Source organism: Filicampus tigris, chromosome 3 (assembly GCF_054856515.1).
Source record: "Filicampus tigris isolate MCC_2025a chromosome 3, RoL_Ftig_1.0, whole genome shotgun sequence".
Classification (NCBI taxonomy): domain Eukaryota; kingdom Metazoa; phylum Chordata; class Actinopteri; order Syngnathiformes; family Syngnathidae; genus Filicampus; species Filicampus tigris.
The window spans coordinates 10,124,326-10,145,258 of NC_141219.1; the positions used below are offsets into that span (position 1 = coordinate 10,124,326).

The 20,933-nt window shown below is 39.2% G+C and overlaps 2 protein-coding genes across 8 annotated transcripts; one reads left to right on the top strand and one right to left on the bottom strand.

Annotated features, from left to right (window-relative positions):
* Positions 1–352: 352 nt before the first annotated feature.
* On the top strand, positions 353–20,710 carry LOC147149855 (adhesion G protein-coupled receptor G2-like). Of its 7 annotated transcripts, XM_086025973.1 has the most exons (14): positions 353–392; positions 494–696; positions 1,973–2,048; positions 2,551–2,692; positions 3,146–3,265; positions 4,780–4,896; positions 4,962–5,007; positions 6,923–7,017; positions 8,031–8,146; positions 9,757–10,022; positions 11,439–11,535; positions 11,629–11,758; positions 13,533–13,689; positions 13,774–14,038. In XM_086025973.1, the coding sequence occupies exons 2-14, from the start codon at positions 495–497 to the stop codon at positions 13,863–13,865; spliced, it is 1,656 nt and encodes a 551-aa protein (XP_085882099.1). In that variant the 5' UTR covers positions 353–392; position 494; the 3' UTR covers positions 13,866–14,038. The 7 variants fall into 7 exon arrangements, with proteins under 7 accessions (XP_085882099.1, XP_085882104.1, XP_085882097.1 ...); XM_086025978.1 differs by lacking the exon at positions 353–392 and having other exon boundaries at positions 477–696; positions 1,946–2,048; positions 13,777–14,040; XM_086025971.1 differs by lacking the exon at positions 353–392 and having other exon boundaries at positions 478–696.
* On the bottom strand, positions 15,211–16,960 carry LOC147149856 (uncharacterized). The gene is made up of 2 exons (XM_086026027.1): positions 16,610–16,960; positions 15,211–16,168 (listed from the first exon to the last, which is right to left on the bottom strand). Exons 1-2 carry the CDS (start codon positions 16,680–16,682, stop codon positions 15,282–15,284), a joined length of 960 nt encoding a protein of 319 aa, XP_085882153.1. The 5' UTR covers positions 16,683–16,960; the 3' UTR covers positions 15,211–15,281.
* Positions 20,711–20,933: the final 223 nt, after the last annotated feature.

Consider the following 20,933-nt stretch of genomic DNA (forward strand, 5'->3'; position numbering starts at 1 on the left):
AAATTTTCCAGACCAGTTCTGGACCATTTCTGGACCAGTCCTGCCATCCCAACCTCCAGCAGATTTTTAGTTTGATAAGATTTTATTTTTTTCGAAAATGCTTTGATGTAGTTGAGTTTTTATTAGTATTTATTTAGTATTAATTTGAGCTTTTTTTAATATATATATTTATATGGCACATTTGTTGTGTGAAAGATTAAAAAAAGCTCACAATAAGTATCATGCAATAAAGTGAAGTTGGAATGTGAGCTCATATGAGGTTTTTGGTTATTGCTGTTTGTCTGTTGCCACTTCCTCTTTGGATGTTGCAATGCATTTGCATTTTTTTCTTCCCATTTCTAATATGGTTGTATTGTCATCCATGAGTCTGAATCTCAGGATTTCCTTTGAAGGTGAGAAATAGCTCATTTGACGCCCACGGACTATGCAGCATGTTGATTTCAATGCTAGACTTTGATTTAATGCTGCAATGCTGATGCTCTTAAATTTTCAGGATGCAGTGGTGGCTTCTTGTTTGGCTGCTGCCACTTTTGGCGCGTTGTGATAGAGTTCCTCGGCACAAGAAAGGTCTCGAGGAGAGTCCGGGTAGAGGGGACACTCCGAATCCAAGTGCGGGCCGGGGTACAGAGGAGTGTCCGAACAGAAATAGTCAGAATGACTTAGATGAGAGTTGTAGGGTTTCTGACGGCAAACAAGGTAGGTGATTTTTTTTTTCTTCATATTGCCATTTTGTATGAGAGAGTATCAAAAGTATATACAATGGTACCTTGAATTAATACTTTCAAGAGCACAAACCCGGAAATAGGTGAGTTTTTAAGAATAGCCGGAATTAGAAAAAAATAAAACTCTGAATATGCATAATTAGGGTATGAAAATTGGGTTTCAAGAAAGGCTTAAGGTTTCAAAACTGCGTTAAAAACCAGGGTTGGGGTTTCAAGTTAGGGTTTCTAGCCTATGTTCAGGTTTTTACTTAGGGTTTCAAATCAGGGTACGGTTTTAAAAAAAGGCTTACGGTTTCATATTATTATGATCTCAAGGAAAGTATTAGGAGTTATGGCTGTATTGGGGTTTCAAAGCAGTGTTATTATGTCAAAGTAGGGTTTCAAACCAGGGTTAGGGTTTCAAGACAGAGTTTGACGCAAGTATTAGGGTTCCGATGGAAGTTTGAAAATATGCTTTTAAAACAGGACTAGGCTTTCAGAATAGGCTTTTAATACTAGAACACTAACGTCGGGTGATTTTCACCCACATTTTTTATGTGATCTTTTGTATTGGGAAATTAAAGAAGACAACTTCCAATTTGGCATACAGTGTTGTACTTTTACATAAATTGATGAAAACTGTATTTTATATTATATCGGGTTAAATGTTCCCGACATTAGTGATGTTACTAACTTTAAACGTTAGTGTTCTAGGGTTAAGGAAAGTATTAAGGTTTCATGGACCTTTCAGGGTTTCAAATAAGATTTCTGGACTAGGGTTTCAAATTTGAGTTTAAAGGCAAGATACAATATAGGTTAAAAACAATGTTTCAAGCTAGGATTAAGTTTCAAAATAAGGTTTCAAGCCAGGGTTAGGTTTTAAAAAAGGATTAAAGTTTGAGAATATGGTCTCAAGGCAAGTACTGGGCTTTCAAATAAACGTTCTGGGTTTTTGAGGGTTCTGATCTTGGGTTATTGTTTCAAAGTAGGGTTTAAGCCAGGGTTATGGTTTCAAAATTGGGTTTGACGCAAGGGTTAGGGTCTTAAAATCGGATTTCGAGCCAAGGTTATAGTTTCTGGTCGGTTTTTGTAATTAGGTTTGCATAGCATGGTTCCAAGCAAGGGTAGGGTTTTGAAACAAGGGTTAAGGTTTCAAATTAGGTTTTCAAGGCAAATATTTGGATTTTCAAAAAGTGTATAATGTTGCCCACCCTGTGCTGCATATGTATTCACGAGTTAAAAAGAACAACAACAACAAAAGTTTTCAACAGGCCTTGCAGATGCTGAACGCTGTATGGCGCATATCAATGGGATGATGGGCCGCAGAAACCACAGCATCGACTTTGAGTGAGTACTTTCACAAAATGGCTGCCAGCCAACTCCAGAGCACATACGGACAAACGAGCATTCACAATCATGGTCACACCGTTGGACATTTTAGAGCAGTGATGGGCAACTTAAATGCTGGAGGCCACATAGAACCACACTCTTCCTAAGCAGATGTATGACAAAAATGCCATTTTAAATACAGACAAAACAAAAAGCATAAAATTGTGTGTCCTTGCCACGGCAGAGAGTGGAGAAGTAAATACAGAAAGTCCTAATTCTCTTCTGTTGTGGTTGTTACACTGAGGCGTTTTCTTGTTGCCCTTAATCTCCTCTTGGATCAAAAACAAACAAACAAGTCGCCTTGTCATGACTCGAGAAGTAAATACTGGTACATAAAATCCTCAATCTCTTCCGTCATTGTGTAATTTACCACCCAGATATGTGCATAACGAGAAGAATATGACAAAACTAAAGGAATCCAAGCAGATTCATGTGTGGTAATTTAGTTCTTTGTGTGAAGAGCAATTAAGCGTCTGGAAAAGTCGCTGGAGCAGACTGAGGTGAATGAGACCATGTCCATGTTTGTGGGCCACCTGATTGCCGTCCTGCTCAAACCCAAAGGACATCTTGGCAGCCTGTACATTTCTGCCAGCGACAGCGAGGTAAGCATACCGCCAAGCCCCACTTATTTGCCTTGTAACTCCTTGCTAACAACCCAGGCTAGACTGAGCTCCCCGGCAACATAGAGCTATGGAAGCCAAGACATGTCACTTCAACAGAGTTCCTTGGCACCAACATACCACAGGGACTCGGATGACTGCCACCATGTGGCATCTTAGGGCGTTTCAGAAGGAACATTAAAAGAGCAAATCGGATAGTTTATTTAAAAACAAGGATAAGTTAATTACTGTACTATTTTTTATTTTCATTTTGCTATTTGCATCAAGACTTGGTACCTATCGCCCACAAGTACAGTAGCAGGGCTTTACTTTACTGTGCATTCAAATCTTTCTGTCCTTGATCCAACTGTTGTAATGTGGTGCTCTACTACAGTAAGTACAATATGTCTCAATCAAGTTCTCTTCCTTTTTTGGAACTTTATAACTTTATTGTAGGTCAACACGGGTGTGACCGTCAACTGCAGCAGAGTCGACATCCAGCTGCCCGGAGATTTGTTCTCTAGCTTGGACGACACCATGTTGTTCTGCATGCTGACCTGGCCTCAATCCATATGGGTACACAAATTGATTGTACTGTACATGAAGTGAAAGTCACGGAAAATACTGCTGTAAACGCATAAACATTTTCGCATAGAAAATCATTCAATTCAGAAAGCTGTCCACCTAACCACGCAGGTTCTATAGTAGCATTTGCCCATATTAGAGTTGCGTTATGGCTAGCTGGAGTATTCTGTGGTGGTATGACACAAAATGAAAGACAAAAAAAAAAAGCCAAAGACAAAGCAAAACATAAACCCCCCCAAACATTACTGCAATCGTTTTTATGAAATGCATTGCTGCCCTGTGTGGCCCCATGTAATGCACATGCCAGAAACTGCCACTGCTTTTGAACTATAATTTTCAGAAAGATTTGTTTGGAGGTCCAAACTGTAACACTTTGGGGGCAATACAAAATTGAATAGGATATTAAACCACCACCTAATAGATGTATATCTAATGTATAAATCATTTTTACTTTTGTACTTTTACTTTTGAACTTTTACTTAAATACAAGAGTGGAAAGTACCTCTACTTTGATCAGCCTTTTTTTTTTGTCTTCAAAATAAGAACAGAGAGTGAGTACTTTTGCCACCTCTGTACAGAACAGTTTTGAAATCAGACTTGCTGTTGTGTCTTACGAGGACACTACGTAAGTGGTCACACACACACACAGCATAAAAAAAAATCTTTTGCAAGAGGAAGCGATGTCGTTTGTGTGACAAATGCGTGCGTGCAGTTAAAAAAAAAAATACAACCAGAGGAACAGAGGAACTAAAACAAAACACAAAGTGGTTGTTTTTTTAGGAGTTTTACAGTATACGTATTTACTGTAAACATTTAATCACAATAAGCACACTTGCACACAAACTGCTGTGTGTCACAGATATCACGCCTGAACACTCATATGCAGACTAATCCAACCAGGCCCCGCCTCCTAAAGGCACATATCTACACACACAGACACTATAAACTTATATTATGTTCTATACGTTTTACATTAGCGATTGTTTTTGTTTTCAAACACGTTGCATTGTTTCTTTTCTTCATTACCTTCTTAGGATATAAAAAGTCTGCACACCCATTTTCATGTAACATTCTGTGATATATTTTTTTTCAACTCTTTCTACAATAAATGTGACTTACAGTATAACCTGTACAATTGAACTGGGGAAAAACAAATCTTCAAGAAGGGAGGTCAAATAAACACTTGAGATAATGTGGTTGCACAAGTGTGCAACAAATCACAATCAAAGTCATGTCTTTTAAAGTCAGCACACGCCTGTCACCATTTGAAGCGCCTCTGATTAACTTTAATTTGATCCAAATGTTTTAAATGTTTTATCACATAAAGCTGGCATTTCAACATGGGTGTGCAGACCTTACATTTGTTGTGTGTGTTTAAAAAGTGTCTTTGAATACATTTCAATGTGTTTCAAACATGTGGGAGTGGTCAAACTATTTCAAAAATGTATTATTTTTAAAAAATACAGTCTGTCTGTATTGTGGATATTTGTCGTTCATCGTTGCAGAATGTCACCTCAGAGGAACTTTACCAAAACAGGCTGCTCGGTTTGAGCGTACGCGGAAAAACTATTTCAGGACTACGGGAGCGAGTGAACATCACCGTCAATATGGTCACCGTCCACGTAAGTCAAAGGATGAAAATGCACATGTAATGTGTAGTGAACGGAAATGTCAATGTGGTCAACAGGAAACACAAAGCCCCAGATGTGCCTTCTTGAATTTCTCTACAAAAGGTGAGTAGCTTTCTAAGGAGTAAGGACATAAAAACAGTGGAGTCTCAATTTAACAATACAATACAATTTTATTTATGTAATGCATTTCATAACAGCTAGGGCTGTAACAAAGCACTTTACAATACAATACATAAAACAAAAACAATAAAAGGCCGTGGTACCGAATTAACAGACTAATTGGACGAACGGGTCCTCCATTAAGCCTATTGTCTGCAGAAGTACTTTTGTTCATGGCCGAAAAACACCAAATACAGTACAAAAGTATTGTTTTGTACTTTTTTTTCATGGCCTAAAAATGCCCAATACAGTACAAAATTATTGTAAATAGATATTCAAAAGAGCTTGAAAATATTTATTAAGTTTTTGGTTGACCCAAAAGTACTTTGCTGGCGTTTGGGTTTGGAGGGGTGGTTAATAATGGCGTGTAGGGCATGATGTTAGTGGCGAGCACGTTTCTTTTTTTCACCTCTGTTATGATTGTGCTTCGTAAATAACGACCCGAGAAGCGAAGCCATCAGCGGCCATCTTACGTTGCGACTCACTAAGCTTGCCGGAAATGAATACATTCATTTTTACGCTGTTTTTTCACATTATTTTTTGCCTCTATGGCAAAATTGCCACAATTTGTGGTGTGCAGTTGTGCCAATAAGTCTGGGAGAAGCCCTAAATTAGTTAATATTTTCTGAAGGGCCGATGCAGTCGTTGAAGTTCGCTCTCTCCGAGGCTCTCTTGACTCCATACAGGGGTCCTGGCGTAAAAAAAATGCACTGATATAATTAACAGAAGTTGTCAGTAACAGGGCGGCACGGTGGTCGACTGGTTAGCACGTCCGCCTCACAGTTCAGAGGTCGTGGGTTCGATCCCGGCTCCAGCCTCCCTGTGTGGAGTTTGCATGTTCTCCCCGTGCCTGCGTGGGTTTTCTCCGGGCACTCCGGTTTCCTCCCACATTCCAAAAACATGCATGGTAAGTTGATTGGATACTCTAAATTGCGCCTAGGTGTGATTGTGAGTGCGGATGTTTGTCTCTGTGTGCCCTGCGATTGGCTGGCAACCAGTTCAGGGTGTCCCCCGCCTACTGCCCAAAGACAGCTGGGATAGGCTCCAGCACGCCCCGCGACCCTTGTGAGGAGAAGCGGTACAGACAATGGATGGATGGATGTCAGTAACAGAGGCAACACTAGATTGCTGCCCTCCGGCTTCATCCACGAGAGCTGGTTATTATATACTGTAAATCCGTGGCCTGCTCTAGTCTACTGTATTGTAAATCTGTGACTACAGCGGAACAACTCGAAACATGTGGACCAGTCTCTCTGTGTTGCCAGTAAACGGCGCTTTAGCACAGATTCTCTCCATTAAACTGACAATCCACTGTATGCCTATTGAATACAGTAGCTTAGTACATATAAATACAGTCAGTAAGTAACTACAGAGGCCAAGGGTGTTTAATTATGCAACTGTAAAGAGTAAATGCCATTTAAAAGCATACTGTATGGGGATAGGTTATTTGGACAAATCATGTCATGTCATGTCATCTTCCAAACCGCTTATCCTATATAGGGTCGCGGGGAGTTGCTGGAGCCTATCTCAGCCGTCAATGGGCGAAGGCAGACTACACCCCGAACTGGTCGCCAGCCAGTCGCAGGGCACACATAGACACTCTCACTGAGCGGGAATCGATCCCACGCTGCCCGCACACAACTCAGGCGTGTGTACCACTACACTATCAGCGGACTATTTGGACAAATCCTTTTATAATAATATGAAATCATGTAAATGGTGCGGTATATAACGTATACTACGTGGCACCGTATATCAAAACATAGAATCTCTATTTGATCTCTATTTGCATCTAATTCTAGTTGAGGAAATAGTCTTTTAGCATGTTAGCTGTTTCCATCTGTTTGTGTCGAAGCAGCATTCAGCAGCAGCGGTTGTCGGACCATCTGGGAACCCGGTCAGAGTCACGTGACCTGCTCCTGCGACCACCTGACTTACTTTGGCATTCTCATGGTCAGCACTTCTTTTTACGTCACTTTTAGTTTCCATTTATGAGGATGACAAACAAGACAATGGGCTCTTTTTTTGTGGCTAGAGCAAAGCTAGCACAAACCACAGTCTAATTATTCATACGTGTGGAGTTTGCCTTCCTTTCATATTTTCACAAACGCGCACAGTTAGAAACGGGAGTTTGCACCGTTGTGGGTGTGAACACAGTCAACTTGCTTTCCGGTCAGTGGAGGCGGCTCCTCTCATTCCATTTAAATCAGTGCAGGAGATGCGCACAGTTTACATGGCAGAAGCATTAATAGACTCTCTGGAAATCATGCAGAGATTGACGTGCACAAAGTATGTTTATAAGGAACTGCAAGCAGACCTCTATGGGTCGATGATGTAAAGTTGGCCGCTGTAGAGTGGAGACCGTCTTCCAACTTATTCATTCGCGTTCATGTGTGAACCCCTGTTTAAAAAATATAATAAAGATGATAATAATAATAATAATGCAATGAATTGATTTCTACAATGATTCAGTGGATTCAATGCTCACTGTTGTCATATTTATGAATAAAATAGGATGACATCCACCACACATCAGAATCTGTCTGTCCGTTTCTCGACCCAATCGAACAAAATCGCGTTAAACCACCCATGCCGCAACTTAGACCTGCTTTCAGCTGGTTTAATGTTTAGTTATCAGCCACCAAATTGTCAGGTGCACCGGATGTATATTAAGAAAACGCCCTCTGGCTTCCGGAACGCCCAGGATGGCACAGCGCGGTCTGCCAAATTCCTAAACGCACTAAAGTTGGCATGCACGGGACGAAAATCAAGACACACCAATTTTTACAGCCAAGTGCTGAAAATAGAGCCCAATGTCTCAAATTTGAGCATTTGACTGAATGGATGAAACTCTCTGTCGTATTGTGAACTGAACTTTACATGACTCCTTCTCCTTCCAACAAAGTCGGATCCCTTCACCTCATTCTTGAAAGCTCATCAGTCTTGTTGCTGTTTTTCCATCGCAGGTGTCCGCTCCCCTCTCGGACACCAATGAGGCGGTGCTGTCGTACGTCTCTCTGATTGGCTGCAGCCTCTCTCTTGTCGCCCTTGTCACCACACTGCTGCTCTTCATCACCAAAGGGTAAGGGGTAAAAATTGTTCAATTCATTTCATATACCACTTTAGTCTTCCAAAATGACAACTTGCACCTGGAAAGTATGACTCTTTTTCTATTTTTATTTATTTATTTTCACTTTCATCTCAACAACATCAATTGTTTCGCAAAAAAAAAAGAAAACATAATCCCGGGCACTAACGAACGAACTAACTAACTAACTAACTAACTAACTAACTAACTAACTAACTAACTAACTAACTAACTAACTAACTAACTAACTAACTAACTAAAAATAAACCACTTTTACCTAAAAAGTCCAGCTTTAATCGCCTAAATGTATGACATTTTATTCAAGTTTGCAACTTTCCGTTTTATCACCCACTGCCCCCTAAAATATCAGAGTTTCATATCAAGACCCTGCCTTTTTCCTAAAAAAAATAGGCAACAATCTTATTCAAGAATCCCACAAAAAATAACTTTTTTTCATGAAAATATTTTTGTGGAATTCTGACTTTTTTGTGAAAACCTCAAGACAGTTTCTCAAAAATATCCAGCTATAGCCTAATCTTGCAAAATTCAGACTCTTTCATTCATTTACTCCCAGCCCCCTAGAATTTCATTTTTTAAAAATCAATGCCACCATTAAAGAATCAATTTCTTTTTTCATTTATAAAAAAATGGAGTTTTTTCTTCTAGAAAACATCAGAACTTGATTCTGACATTTTTGGCCTAAAATAAGAAAATGTCTTCTTTTCCTTCTGGGTAACATTAATCTCATAAAATTCAGATTTTTTCCCCCGCCAAAATATTAGATTTTTATCTTGAAAGATTTGGACTGTTTCTTGAGAATATTAAATTTGAAATAATAATGATATTGATGACTCTTAAAAACGGGCGGCACAGTGGTCGACTGGTTAGCACGTCCGCCTCACAGTTCAGAGGTCGTGGGTTCGATCCCGGCTCCGGCCTCCCTGTGTGGAGTTTGCATGTTCTCCCCGTGCCTGCGTGGGTTTTCTCCGGGCACTCCGGTTTCCTCCCACATTCCAAAAACATGCATGGTAAGTTGATTGGATACTCTAAATTGCCCCTAGGTGTGATTGTGAGTGCGGATGTTTGTCTCTGTGTGCCCTGCGATTGGCTGGCAACCAGTTCAGGGTGTCCCCCGCCTACTGGCCCTACAAAGACAGCTGGGATAGGCTCCAGCACGCCCCGCGACCCTTGTGAGGAGAAGCGGTACAGATAATGGATGGATGGATGGACTCTTAAAAACACGCAACTTTAATTTTGTAAGATTGTGCTCTGTGAATTCTGCCTTTTGCCGAAAAAATAAAAGAAACTTTTTTTCAAGAATATATGGCACATTTAATGCAAAAAAACCCAACAACCTTACTTGGTTTCTAAAATATATCCAAGCTTTAAAGCTTAAGTTAAAATCGTGACTTATGATAATGATTTTTCCTAATTGTAAATGGCTGAATTAAAAAAAAACAACCACATGGAGACTATTTCTGCTTAAGTGTGTTTTTCCCCCTTATTTTAAAATTTTCTTAACTATACAAATCATTTTTACCAGAAAATTGCAGTTTTCCTAAATATTGGCTCGTGCCTAATAAACCGGTGTTTGTGTCTGACAGGAAGCTCCGCGAGGACGTGTCGATGAAAGTGCACGCCAACCTTGCTGTGGCGCTGATCCTGCTCAATGTGCACTTCCTTTCCAGCCGGCCGGCGGCGCTGTCTGCCGACGGGCTCTGCTTTTACGTGGCCCTGGCGCTGCACTACTCCCTGCTGGCCACCTTCAGCTGGATGGCGCTGGAGAGCTTCCACCTCTACCTGCTCCTTGTGCGCGTTTTCAATATCTACATTCGCAGATACATCCTCAAGCTCAGCCTTGTCGGATGGAGTGAGTCCACATGGGTGTCGCCGCCCCACAAAAGCGGACGATCGGACTCCGCCTGGTGAATGTAGTATCTGCTCTGACCCGTAAGCGGCAGCAATAAACCACCGGGCATCCAGAACGTTGGAAAAGGAGTAGAAGAAGCTCATGTTTCACCAACATGAATAATGCACGAAGAAGATCGTGTTCGTGTTGGTGAAACATGTTTTATTGTGCGCAACGATTGTCCATGCTTAAAAAAAAAAAAAATCCAAAATATTGTTTTTTCAGTGCAGAAATTTAGAAAGTAGAAAATTTTATATTTATATTTTTAGATTTACATTTCTGTGGGAAAATTGTACTATTGTGGAAAAAGTAATATATTATTGAGAAAAGTTCTATATTTTTGTAAAAGAAGTTGGATATTTTCGCACAGGAATTTTATTTTGAAGAATTGTATTTGTAAATATTCAAGAAAATAGTCATATTTTGTGAAAAAGATATATATTTTGAAGGACTAAATGATACATTCTAATGTAAAAGGTTATATATTTTCAAGAAAAAATATTTTAATGGGAAAAAAAAAACTTCAGAACGACAAAAAAGTCAACATTTTTTCGTGAATTTTATTTTTATATATTAGGGATGTCACAATATGGGCAATATCGTGATATTGCGATATTAAAATTGCCACAATATATCCTCGTCTTTGTCGTGTCATGAAATTAACAGCAGCAAATCTGTTTAAAAGCCCAAGTTGTTTTCCATTTGTGCAGTTCCAGCACTCTTTGGTGGTTAGTTTATTAGTGCAGTTTAATTTGATGTCATATGTGTTTAAGACCCATGCTAATCGCCAATAGGAGCCCATGACTGGCCAAGCCTATTTCTTTATGAATGCTGTTATGTACAAAAACGGAATATTGTGATTTTTTTTTAATATGAGCTGTTTTTTTGTAAAGAATATCGTGAGCTTTTATACAATATTGTGATCTTTTTATATATCGCCAACCCACCCACAATATCGTGATAATTATCGTATCGTGAGGTTCATATCACGATATTATCGTATCGTGACATTTGGATATCGTGATATCCCTATTATATATTCAAGAAAGAAATCGTAAAAAAAGTGGCACTGGACTATGAGTTGCATTTTTTCACGGAAATCTATTTTACAAAAACAGATACCAAGAACAATAGTGCTTGGACTGGCACCAAAAATCCCCATTCCCTAAACGTGTTGACGTCAGTGAAAGAGTTCCAGTTGCACTTACGGCAAAGAAGAATAGAATAGAAGAAGTAGTAGTCATGGCAACCAATGTGCGACTTATGTCGTTAGTTTGCTGCCACCTCCCACACCAATATTTTCCATGAAAAGACAAAGTATAGTTTTATGAAAAAAGTTTGTTCCAGTTGCCTTGAACGCCTTTTCCCTGTGCGCAGGTCTTCCCGCTGCCATTGTGATCGTGGCAGTCTTTATAGAACCCGACGCTTATGGGCGCGTGGCCCTGGACGCAAGCGATCCCAACAGCACTCAAATGTAAGCAGGCGGGATTTGACTTCAATTTGCAACTTGGGCGGGCAATGCAACGCTTCTTCACATAACCTGACAGGTGGTGCGGCATGTGCGTAGATGCTACCTGGTGGACAGCACGGTGAAAAAGGTGAGCACGCTTGGCGTGTTCAGCGTGGTGTTTGCCTTCAACCTCTTCATGCTGGTGGTAACTGTCCAACGTTTAATCGGCTTCCCACACAGGAAACGGGTACAGGCTTTTTCCTTTGTATTCAAGTCTAATAATTGTCGGGAATATTTTGGGGAATTTGTGCACATTTTCCTAATCATCGTTATTATCATTTGGACTTTTTCTCAACTGTTTGTCTTGAGAATAGACAACATAAATCACATAAAATGAAGCTTTTATTCTTGCAAAATCTTAAATATATCTAAATTCTAAAAAAAAACAATTATGTAAAATTCTGATTTTGTTAGAAAAATGTACAATCTCTTTTAGTTCAAAAATCTGACTTTTTCTCAAAAAATAGATTAGACTTTAATCTCATCAAATTTAGTCTTTCCCTCGTATTTGACAACATACATGTTTGTGTAAAAAAAAATCTGATTTAAAAAAAACAAATAACTGGGTTCTTAAGATGCAATTTTCCCAAAAATTACAAGCTTAACTTGTAAATTGTTTTACTATTTTCTCAAATATATGCACGTTTTTTTCCTCAAACAATTTATGACTGAAATCAAAACTCCAAAATACACTTTTCATCTCTTAACTTATTCAATGCCAGACATTTTCAGACACTCTTTTACCTAACATTTGATAAAAAAAGAATTGAAAAAGTATAAATAAATTCCTGGGATTGAATGTCTGTACTGTGAAAAGACAAATAAATATGTCCTTGGCAGTGAATGAGTTAATGATTTCGTTGCGATTCTGGAAAATATGAAAATTTAATCTGATAGGATTCAGACTCATTTTCCCCTAGAAAAAAAATGATTTATCGGACAATTTCCAAAACGAATTCTCAAAAATATGCTAATTGTTTCTCAAAAACATGCATTTTGTAAACATTTTCACTCATACAAAAACATTTTTTTCTATGAAGTGTTTGAGTTAAAACTCTAAAAATTCAAACTCTCCTTTACCATAACTTCTGTCTTGAAATGATGCAACTTTCTGAAATTGCTTTAAAAAAATATATACTTAAAAATATACATATACCGGTATACGAAAGCATGGAGCTGCCAATGTGGAGTAAACATTTTTGATTGGCAAATACATTACTGTATTTGCAAGTAGTTTTCAAACGTATTTGCAAATACAGTATGTTCAAATCTACTTTGAAATATGCGTAAATGTATTTGCAAATATGTTTGAATGTATAGGCTAAAGGCCAAAACCAGCATTTTTTCCAATATTGTCATGGGGTATTAACTTGTACATGCGCAAATAAAAATAAAAAATGTATTACTTTTGGTTTTAACATTTGGCCTACATTTACCAATACGTTCAAAGATTAAGTAAACATTGTTATTAGTAATCTCTATGGTTTTATTCAGAGCTGGGCATTTTCCTAAAAATTGAGCGTCCGTTATTCGTCATCCGTCTTCGGCGAGTCCAACAAAACTTTCACTAGCAAAAATACAACTTGATGGTGCATTTGTCAAAAACATTTCAACATTTTTTCTGAAAAAATATTAAACGTCAATCTCGTACGATTCGGCCTTTTTTCTGACTATATGCAAGTTTTTGTTTCCTCAAAAGAATTTGGACTTAATTTCTTCAAAATGTTTGAAAAAAATAAAATTTTGCCACCTGAAAATACCCAACATTAATCCGTAAAGAAATCTTCTTTTTTTCCCCATCAATAAAACTTAACATTTTTCTCACCAAATTCCAATATTCCTCAATAATTATGGACTCTCTCCCTGTGAAAATGTATTTCTATATTTAAGATAAATAGATGGACAGACAGACGTTTTCATATCCAGTATCATGTGAGTGTGTTTGTGCACGGTGGCCGCAGTTTGGGCAGGGCGAGCGAGGGCGAGCCAAGCAAAACATCAGCACGCTGTTGGGAGTCAGCACTCTGCTGGGCATCACCTGGGGTCTCATCTTCTTCTCCTTCGGCCACCTAACCACTGCAGGCCTCTACGTTTTCTGCATCCTCAACTCGCTGCAAGGTGCGCCAAAGATTGACGCAGTCCTCCTCGATGGCCATCCGTTGGCTCCTCACCGGCTGTGTCTTGTCCTGGTCCTCCCCCTAGCAGGTTTCTTCATCTTCTTGTGGTTCATTTTGTCTTGGAGAAAGACGGGACCCTCGACGACCAGCAGTAAAACTCCAAGCGCCAGCAGCTGAGCCGGAGAAACCTTCGATGACTAATAAATCCTATTCCCACACTTTTAATAATCTGTATGTTTTATTGAAGTACATTATGGAGGGGGCTTTGGCTGTCTGTTTCCTCTTTAATTTGGGGTGTCTGATTCTAACATCTTGCTAACTTCTGCATCTGGTTTGTTCGTTGCAACCAATCTAAGATAGTTTGAGAAACTTCAACATATGTATAGGGATGGGCAAGTATTGATACCAGGTATCGGGTACTCCTGGAGACTTCCAATAACATCCATAATGCTGTATGTAAGGCAAGAAAAAGTCTGACATCAAGTAAATCCTACTCGGCAGTAGTTGGTGCTACACAGCGGCAGTTTAACACATCGGCGAATCATCATCTGTAGCTGACTTTACAGGGAGACTTGTATTATGATAGAATGAAACCAAATGACCAAACACAACGAAAATGCTCCACATAAACCCATCAGTCGGAGTAAAAAGGCCAAATCTGAATGGAATTTTCATTCAGACTCACAGGAATGATATTTTCCTTTTGCCAATCCAAACAAGTGTCAAGTAAACAGTTCAATTGGGATAGCCAGGCTGCATCCAGTAAACGTGTAGTGACATCGTCGCTTACACACTTGAAAATGAGAGCGTCCTACCAGAGCTCGTCTGCGACGGGAGAACTTGTTTTAAACTTTTTGTAACTTGTTTTTTTATCAAGCGGTTGCTTTAAGTGTCAAAACAATCACAACTACTGTTCTCAATAGACAAATGAACTCCATCTTGATAAATCACGTGACGTTTACATCGATATACGCATAATGATGCGACATACTGTGTGACGGCTTCGTACACAGAAGAACATCTGCAGCAGAAGCTATATGGCAACTGCACATGGACAATCAAGGTACTATGACTTAAAAAGTTGTGCTGGTGAATTTAGATGATACAACATTTGCAAATACATGTACGCAACCCAAATAAAACCTCATGACCGTGTTTTTATGTCGTGTATTATATGAGTTGCACGCATGATTAGAAACTGGTCCCTCGAGCACTGCACACTTGGTTCGACCACATCAGAGCTAAACTTAAGGGAAAAATCATTACTAATAAAAGGATGTGAAATGTATTGGCAATGCAAGCTTTTTTTTCTACATTAAAGAAGCATTTAACTGTAGCTGGAGCTTTGCCTCTGTGTCCAGAAAGTAACACCATATCAGTGCTTAAAGTAAAAACACTCTAAATTGTTGATTAAAATAAAAAAAATGAAAACACGTAGAGACTTTGGGATTACTATATCAGTTTGAAGTTTTGTATTTCAGATATATTACATATACATTTTCCCATAATAATACAAAGTAAAACCACTAAATGTTTCTGAGTTTGTATTCAGTAGCCACAGTTTCTTCATCATTTTTGAAAAGTTCCTCAGCTTCATTGGTTGCTGCTCTTCTGACCAGCACATTTGTGTTTGGTCATCTGATACTTATAAGAGAAATGTTCATCACATGCACTGCAAGTGAATAGTTTCTCACCAGTGTGTCTTCGTCTGTGTCTGGTCAAATTGCGACTCAGCGAGAAACTTTTGCCACACACTAAGCAGGAATACGGTTTCTCCCCAGTGTGTGTTCTCATGTGTAGAACCAATCCTGGGCGATCACTGAAACTTAAGCCGCAGACCGAGCAGGCAAAAGGTTTCTCTCCAGTGTGTATTTTCGTGTGTTTGTTTAAATGTGCCTTACGAGTGAATTTTTTTGCACAAATTGAACAGGAAAAAGGTTTCTCGCCAGTGTGCATTCCCATGTGTAAGGTCAAATGTCCCTTATGAGTAAACGTTTTGCCACACACTGAGCAAATAAAAGGTTTCTCTCCTGTGTGCGTTCTTGTGTGTATGTTCAACTTTTCCTTACGTGTGAAACCTTTGCCACAAACTGAGCAAATGAAAGGTTTCTCTCTTGTGTGACTTTTCATATGCACTTTCACATCCCACTTTGTACTAAATGTTATACCACACTGCGAGCATTCCCAGGGGGTTTCATTAGTGTGACACATCATATCACTTTTAGAGTGTTCATCATTGTCATCATCATCATCATCATCATCATCATCATCAGTGTCAGGGGATTGTGACAACATACCGTCACAATCTGATAGTGGAGCTAAGAAGCTGGCCACTCCGTAGTAATCTCCATCATCTTCTCCTTCATCATCATCTTCACTCTTTACAATGACAGTCAAAGGAAAGTTGGTGATATCAGGCTCCTCCTCTTCCTCTTTAATGTGGGAGGCCTCTGGAAACTGATGAAGATCTTCACTGATGTCTGCAGAACACAAGCAGACAAATTCACATGGTTTGCTAATGTCAAGCTTTTCCGGCAAGCGGTGATGTCATGTAGAATTGTTGGTGAGTCCATCATATGGTACACTTAATCCAGACAGTATCACAGTTCGCTTCATTGCGAAACAAATACTGCCCTCAATACAGTTAAAAAGAAAACACTGGCTGTGTTTTGGGGAAATATTAGGACAGTGCTGATGTCACATCATCAGTGCTGGCTTTGTGTTCATGTTCAATTCAGAGCTGCGAAACCTATAGAAACTCACTTCCTGAACAATCTATCTCAATTTTCACATTTAAAAAACAAATGTGACGTGGGACGGTGTTTAAAGTTGAGTTAAACACTGTTATTATTTGAAAGTGAACAAACCTGCTCTGCGTACCACATCTTGAGGAATCATAAAATTAGCGTCCAATAGTTTACCTTGTTGGTCGTTCTCCTCTTCAGTCCGACAATGTTCCTCTTCGTACTCCCCTTTCACACATTTTGCACACATTTTCACACGATAATCACAAGACTTTACGCTCTCGCTTGATCGCCGCTCAGCTAAATTCGATAACAAGGCGTCAGATAGCAAGCTAAGATAACCTAGCTAGCTTGAGAAGCTTCAACGTGCACCAAGATGATGTTATCTGGACGGATACGAACATTTAATTAATTACTTCAGTAAACTAGAGATAGGACTTCCTGATCGAGGCTTCATTGTGTTCAGTGATAATTCAGGAAAAAAATAAATTGTGACAGTGGGGCAGTAGCGTAAAACGTATGCGGAAATACAGCTGATAGCCGAAATAATATGGCGACTCACTTGGACAAACTACGGACACAACCACGAAACGCGAAAAACGAAACGCCACTAACTTGCACCAAACTGAGCAAAAAATTCGTTGTTTATTGCAATGGTTAGTGCTGTACATTTACTTATTTTTGTGGTGCAAGTATTCGTACATCTCCCGTACCCCTAAAGATGTGGTAATATTTTGAACATTGACTACGTTTTCAGCAGTCCAGCTCTGTACAGCATGAGAGAGCGAAAGAGAGAGAGAGAGAGATCCGCACACAGAACATGACACCCCACCTGTAACTGCTTAACTGGAATGTTGCAAAAAACACAAAAAGAAACTTGTTGTCAATGACAGACGCCTTTGTCAATAAAGGTAACTGGTCAAATCAGTAGGTAAAGCAATCTATTATGATCCAATTTCAGATAGTTGTCATTGTTTCTAATGTTAAGGTTTGCTGTGTATCATCTTCATCATATTGTTTAAAAATGTTGTCGTACTGCAAAACATTAAAACTTATAGGTATCCTTAATAGTGCTCTCACATTAAAAGTGTCAGCTTTTGTGTTAGAGCTCATGAGATGCATGTACCTAACAAAGTGCATGGTATCTAGTGGTATCTTGACTCACGAGTGACTCAATCTCAATCTCTAAATTCTCTCAGATAATATAGTTTTATCTTGAGATGCGAACAAAAGTTCGAGTTAATATTTCTTCGGCGCTTTATGTGTCATGTGTCATGTGCCATCTTCCAAACCGCTTATCCTGTACAGGGTCGTGGGGAGGTGCTGGAGTCTATCCCAGCTGACAATGGGCGAAAGGCAGACTACACCCCGAACTGGTCGCCAGCCAGTCGCAGGGCGGCGCTTTATGTGCGAATGTCTTATATAGCCCCCTTGGTGGTCAAAGCTTTCACACCAGAAGGAGCACAATATTTAAGCTTGACCTCATGATGCAAAACTGTTTATAATTACGTATGGAAACAAGGAGCTGCCAATGTGGAGTAAACGTTTTTGACTGGCAAATATGTAGTTTCCAAGTCCTGCTATTTTGCAAAAGCGCAGTTATAACTCTATTTTGTTGTTTCTCCTAAATATTGTACGTACTTCCACTCACAACCACTAGATGGTGGAAAACTATTATCTTTGACTGTGTAAATTTGAAAGAATGAAAACTAAAATAATTTAAAGACCAGTCTAGTTAAAACAATCCTCTTTAATCCTGCGTTTTATGCCTACAGAAAACAACGGTTGTAGGTTCATTTCAATATATACATCTCTGTGATCATTGACGTACATTGTGAGATAAGTTAAATCTGTTAGTATGGAAAAAGGGGATTTGTGTACTGCAAACATAAAGGGATCAGTGCACTATAACAGTTTGTAAAATATTTTTGTGTTGTCCAATGCTCTTGTTCTCTCTCAATTTATTATAAACTGCGCAGTAAATACTATAAAATCATGTCCAGGGAGTTTTTAGATAGGGTATTTCTATATTGTGGATTTCCTTTATTCGGCGGTGGCCTGGAATGTAACCCCTTCAATGGGTGAGGGTTTATTGTATGGTTTTTTTTGTGCAATACTGTGGGGTGCTACTTTTCTTATTGAATAATGATCAAATATCGCTGTTGAAGGCGAATGTAAGATGGCCAATTCAAAAAAGCGACATAAAGTCCCAATTTAAGCGATGACAAGAGCCTCTGTGAGATTTGCTGCGTGTTGCTGACAGCTTTGTTTTTGACGAATTATCTGCGTGCAGGTGGAGTCACAGTTTTGCCTTGAGGCTCTGAGCTGACCTTTGATGAACCACCACGGCGCTCACCTGCTTGGAAAACGCCTGCAGAGACGCACACTGACTCACAAGCACAAGCAGCTGTTGCTGAGTGGGAAGAAAAGCGCAAGTTTATCTGACTGTAAATGGGCTTTCTTTTCATGTGTCAGCAAAAAGTGCCTCAATGCTACAAGTGGGAATTTCCAAACTTCATTTCGGCTTAATGACTGCTGCTTGCTGCCGTTTTGTGAGAATCCAAAGGATTAGCATTGGAACATTACTCTCATTGTTTTTTTCTTTTTGGCTTTTTGGTAATGCATTCAAAAAATGGAACCACATTTAATGCCAAACTTGCATCCATCTATTTTTTTTATTGTGCTTACTCTCACTAGGGGGAGCAAGAACATTTTTGTTTGTCTTTATTCAAAATATCACAAATTTGGCACACTGATGGTTTGCACATCCGCCTCATAGTTCTGTGGTTGTGAGTCCTTCCACATTCCACAACCATGTTTTTTTTGGGTTAATTAACGATTGTCAATTATGGATGTTTCATACCCCTTTTTTTTACCCAGACTGATACCAGTAAGGGTATTCACTCTTTGAGTACTCACCGATACTCGGTATTGATACCTCTAATACTTTTGATATATACGATTTTTTCACCCAATGACAAAAATTTGTGAACAAAATGTTTCTTTCTGGCGCAGAGACGATTCGCCGATTTTGTCAAACTGCGTAGTGTGACACCAACTACTGCAGAAGAAAACTAAGTCCTGTCTTAAGTATCTGTGGCTGGTATCAGAATACTGATACTTGGTATCAGTACGGTTGACAGCAAAATTAAGGCCCGGGGGCCAGATCTGGCCGGCGCCACATCATTTTATGGGGCCTGCGAAAGCAAAACATGTGCGTCAACTCCTCTGTTACTAAAATAGCAAAATTGCAAATAGTTTTCGCGGTTTTTGCAAAAACAATAATAATCAACAATGAATGAATGAATTATTTATGAGTGTTCATCGTCATAACAGCGCTCTGAGGGAAACCATAACTACGATGTGGTCTGTGACAAAGGTGAGTTTGCAGCCGGCAGTATACAGTATGTGTCCTGTGTCCTCGCTCCCAGTCAGTTGGGATAGGCTCCAGCATACCTGTGACCCTAATAAGGATAGAATTAATGAGGAGTAATGTTGCCTTTTTCATCTGTGTTGTCTGATTTGTGATGTGTCTCTGCCCTGGGCTCACAAAAATATGAACTCATAGACTCTGGTTAAAAATTGCACACTTTGTGGAACAGTCAAGAAGAGATTTTTTTCCCTTCAATTAAAAACATTTAAGATGGTGATAGTTTAACTCCGGAACAAATCTTGTATATGTTTTTTTTTTTTTTTTTGTGCTGATTTTGAGGATGCAATCCTTTTGTGTGTTCAGTGGACCTCATACTTTATCATCTCTGCCTGAGGCTTAAGAGACCTCAAAGCTGCACCCCACTAGAAAAAAAACACAGCATACGTTTGGCCAATAACATTTAAATGTGGCAATTATGGTGGCAGCCCCTTCCTGGGGGACTCAGATCAAGTCACTAGATAAAGATGTGATTATACTGACTGTCTGTCCCTCTCATGGCAGGAGGAAATGAGAGCAACCGTGTCAGGAAGTAAGGCCTTCTGCAGAGTCAACCATAATACACATTGCTTCTCACATTCATCGAGTATAAAGTCATATTTTATCATTCAAGCTGGGAGGTAGTCTTGTGTAAATGAATAGAATCGCACATGATGGAGGTTTTAAAATCCCATTTGGCTTATCAGCGCTTTTCAGTCCTTTTTGAAGACTCGCGTATGTGTGTGTTTGTGCTTGTGTTTCCATGCTACACACCACCTCCCTCCACACAAAGGTTGTTGATATAAGCCCCCCACTCAGTCCATTACAAAGCCTGTCAAAATAAAAGTGAATGCTCCTCTTTCGACTCAGGTTTTGCGTATTGTCAATGCATCTGTCTACAGGGTGTGTATGTTCTAAATTCAATGTGTGCAAAATGTATCGTAATTGTGACAATGAAAAACAATAACTTGCACACGAGGATACAAAGCTCTGAGAGGAACTTTTAAAATTCTCATATATTATAAATATGATTTTTAAAAAGTATTCATTTTCTATCTATCCATCTATCTATCTATCTATCTATCTATCTAT

What these genes read in the sequence shown, in the direction of transcription:
- LOC147149855 (XM_086025978.1), top strand. Translation starts at nt 495, where the DNA reads ATGCAGTGGTGGCTTCTTGTTTGGCTGCTGCCACTTTTGGCGCGTTGT. An exon ending in GGTTTCTGACGGCAAACAAG is followed by an intron (nt 697 to 1,945) that starts GTAGGTGATTTT and finishes CGAGTTAAAAAG; the next exon opens with AACAACAACAACAAAAGTTT. An exon ending in TTTCTGCCAGCGACAGCGAG is followed by an intron (nt 2,693 to 3,145) that starts GTAAGCATACCG and finishes ACTTTATTGTAG; the next exon opens with GTCAACACGGGTGTGACCGT.
- LOC147149856 (XM_086026027.1), bottom strand. Translation starts at nt 16,682, where the DNA reads ATGTGTGCAAAATGTGTGAAAGGGGAGTACGAAGAGGAACATTGTCGG. An exon ending in AGAGGAGAACGACCAACAAG is followed by an intron (nt 16,169 to 16,609) that starts GTAAACTATTGG and finishes TGTGTTCTGCAG; the next exon opens with ACATCAGTGAAGATCTTCAT.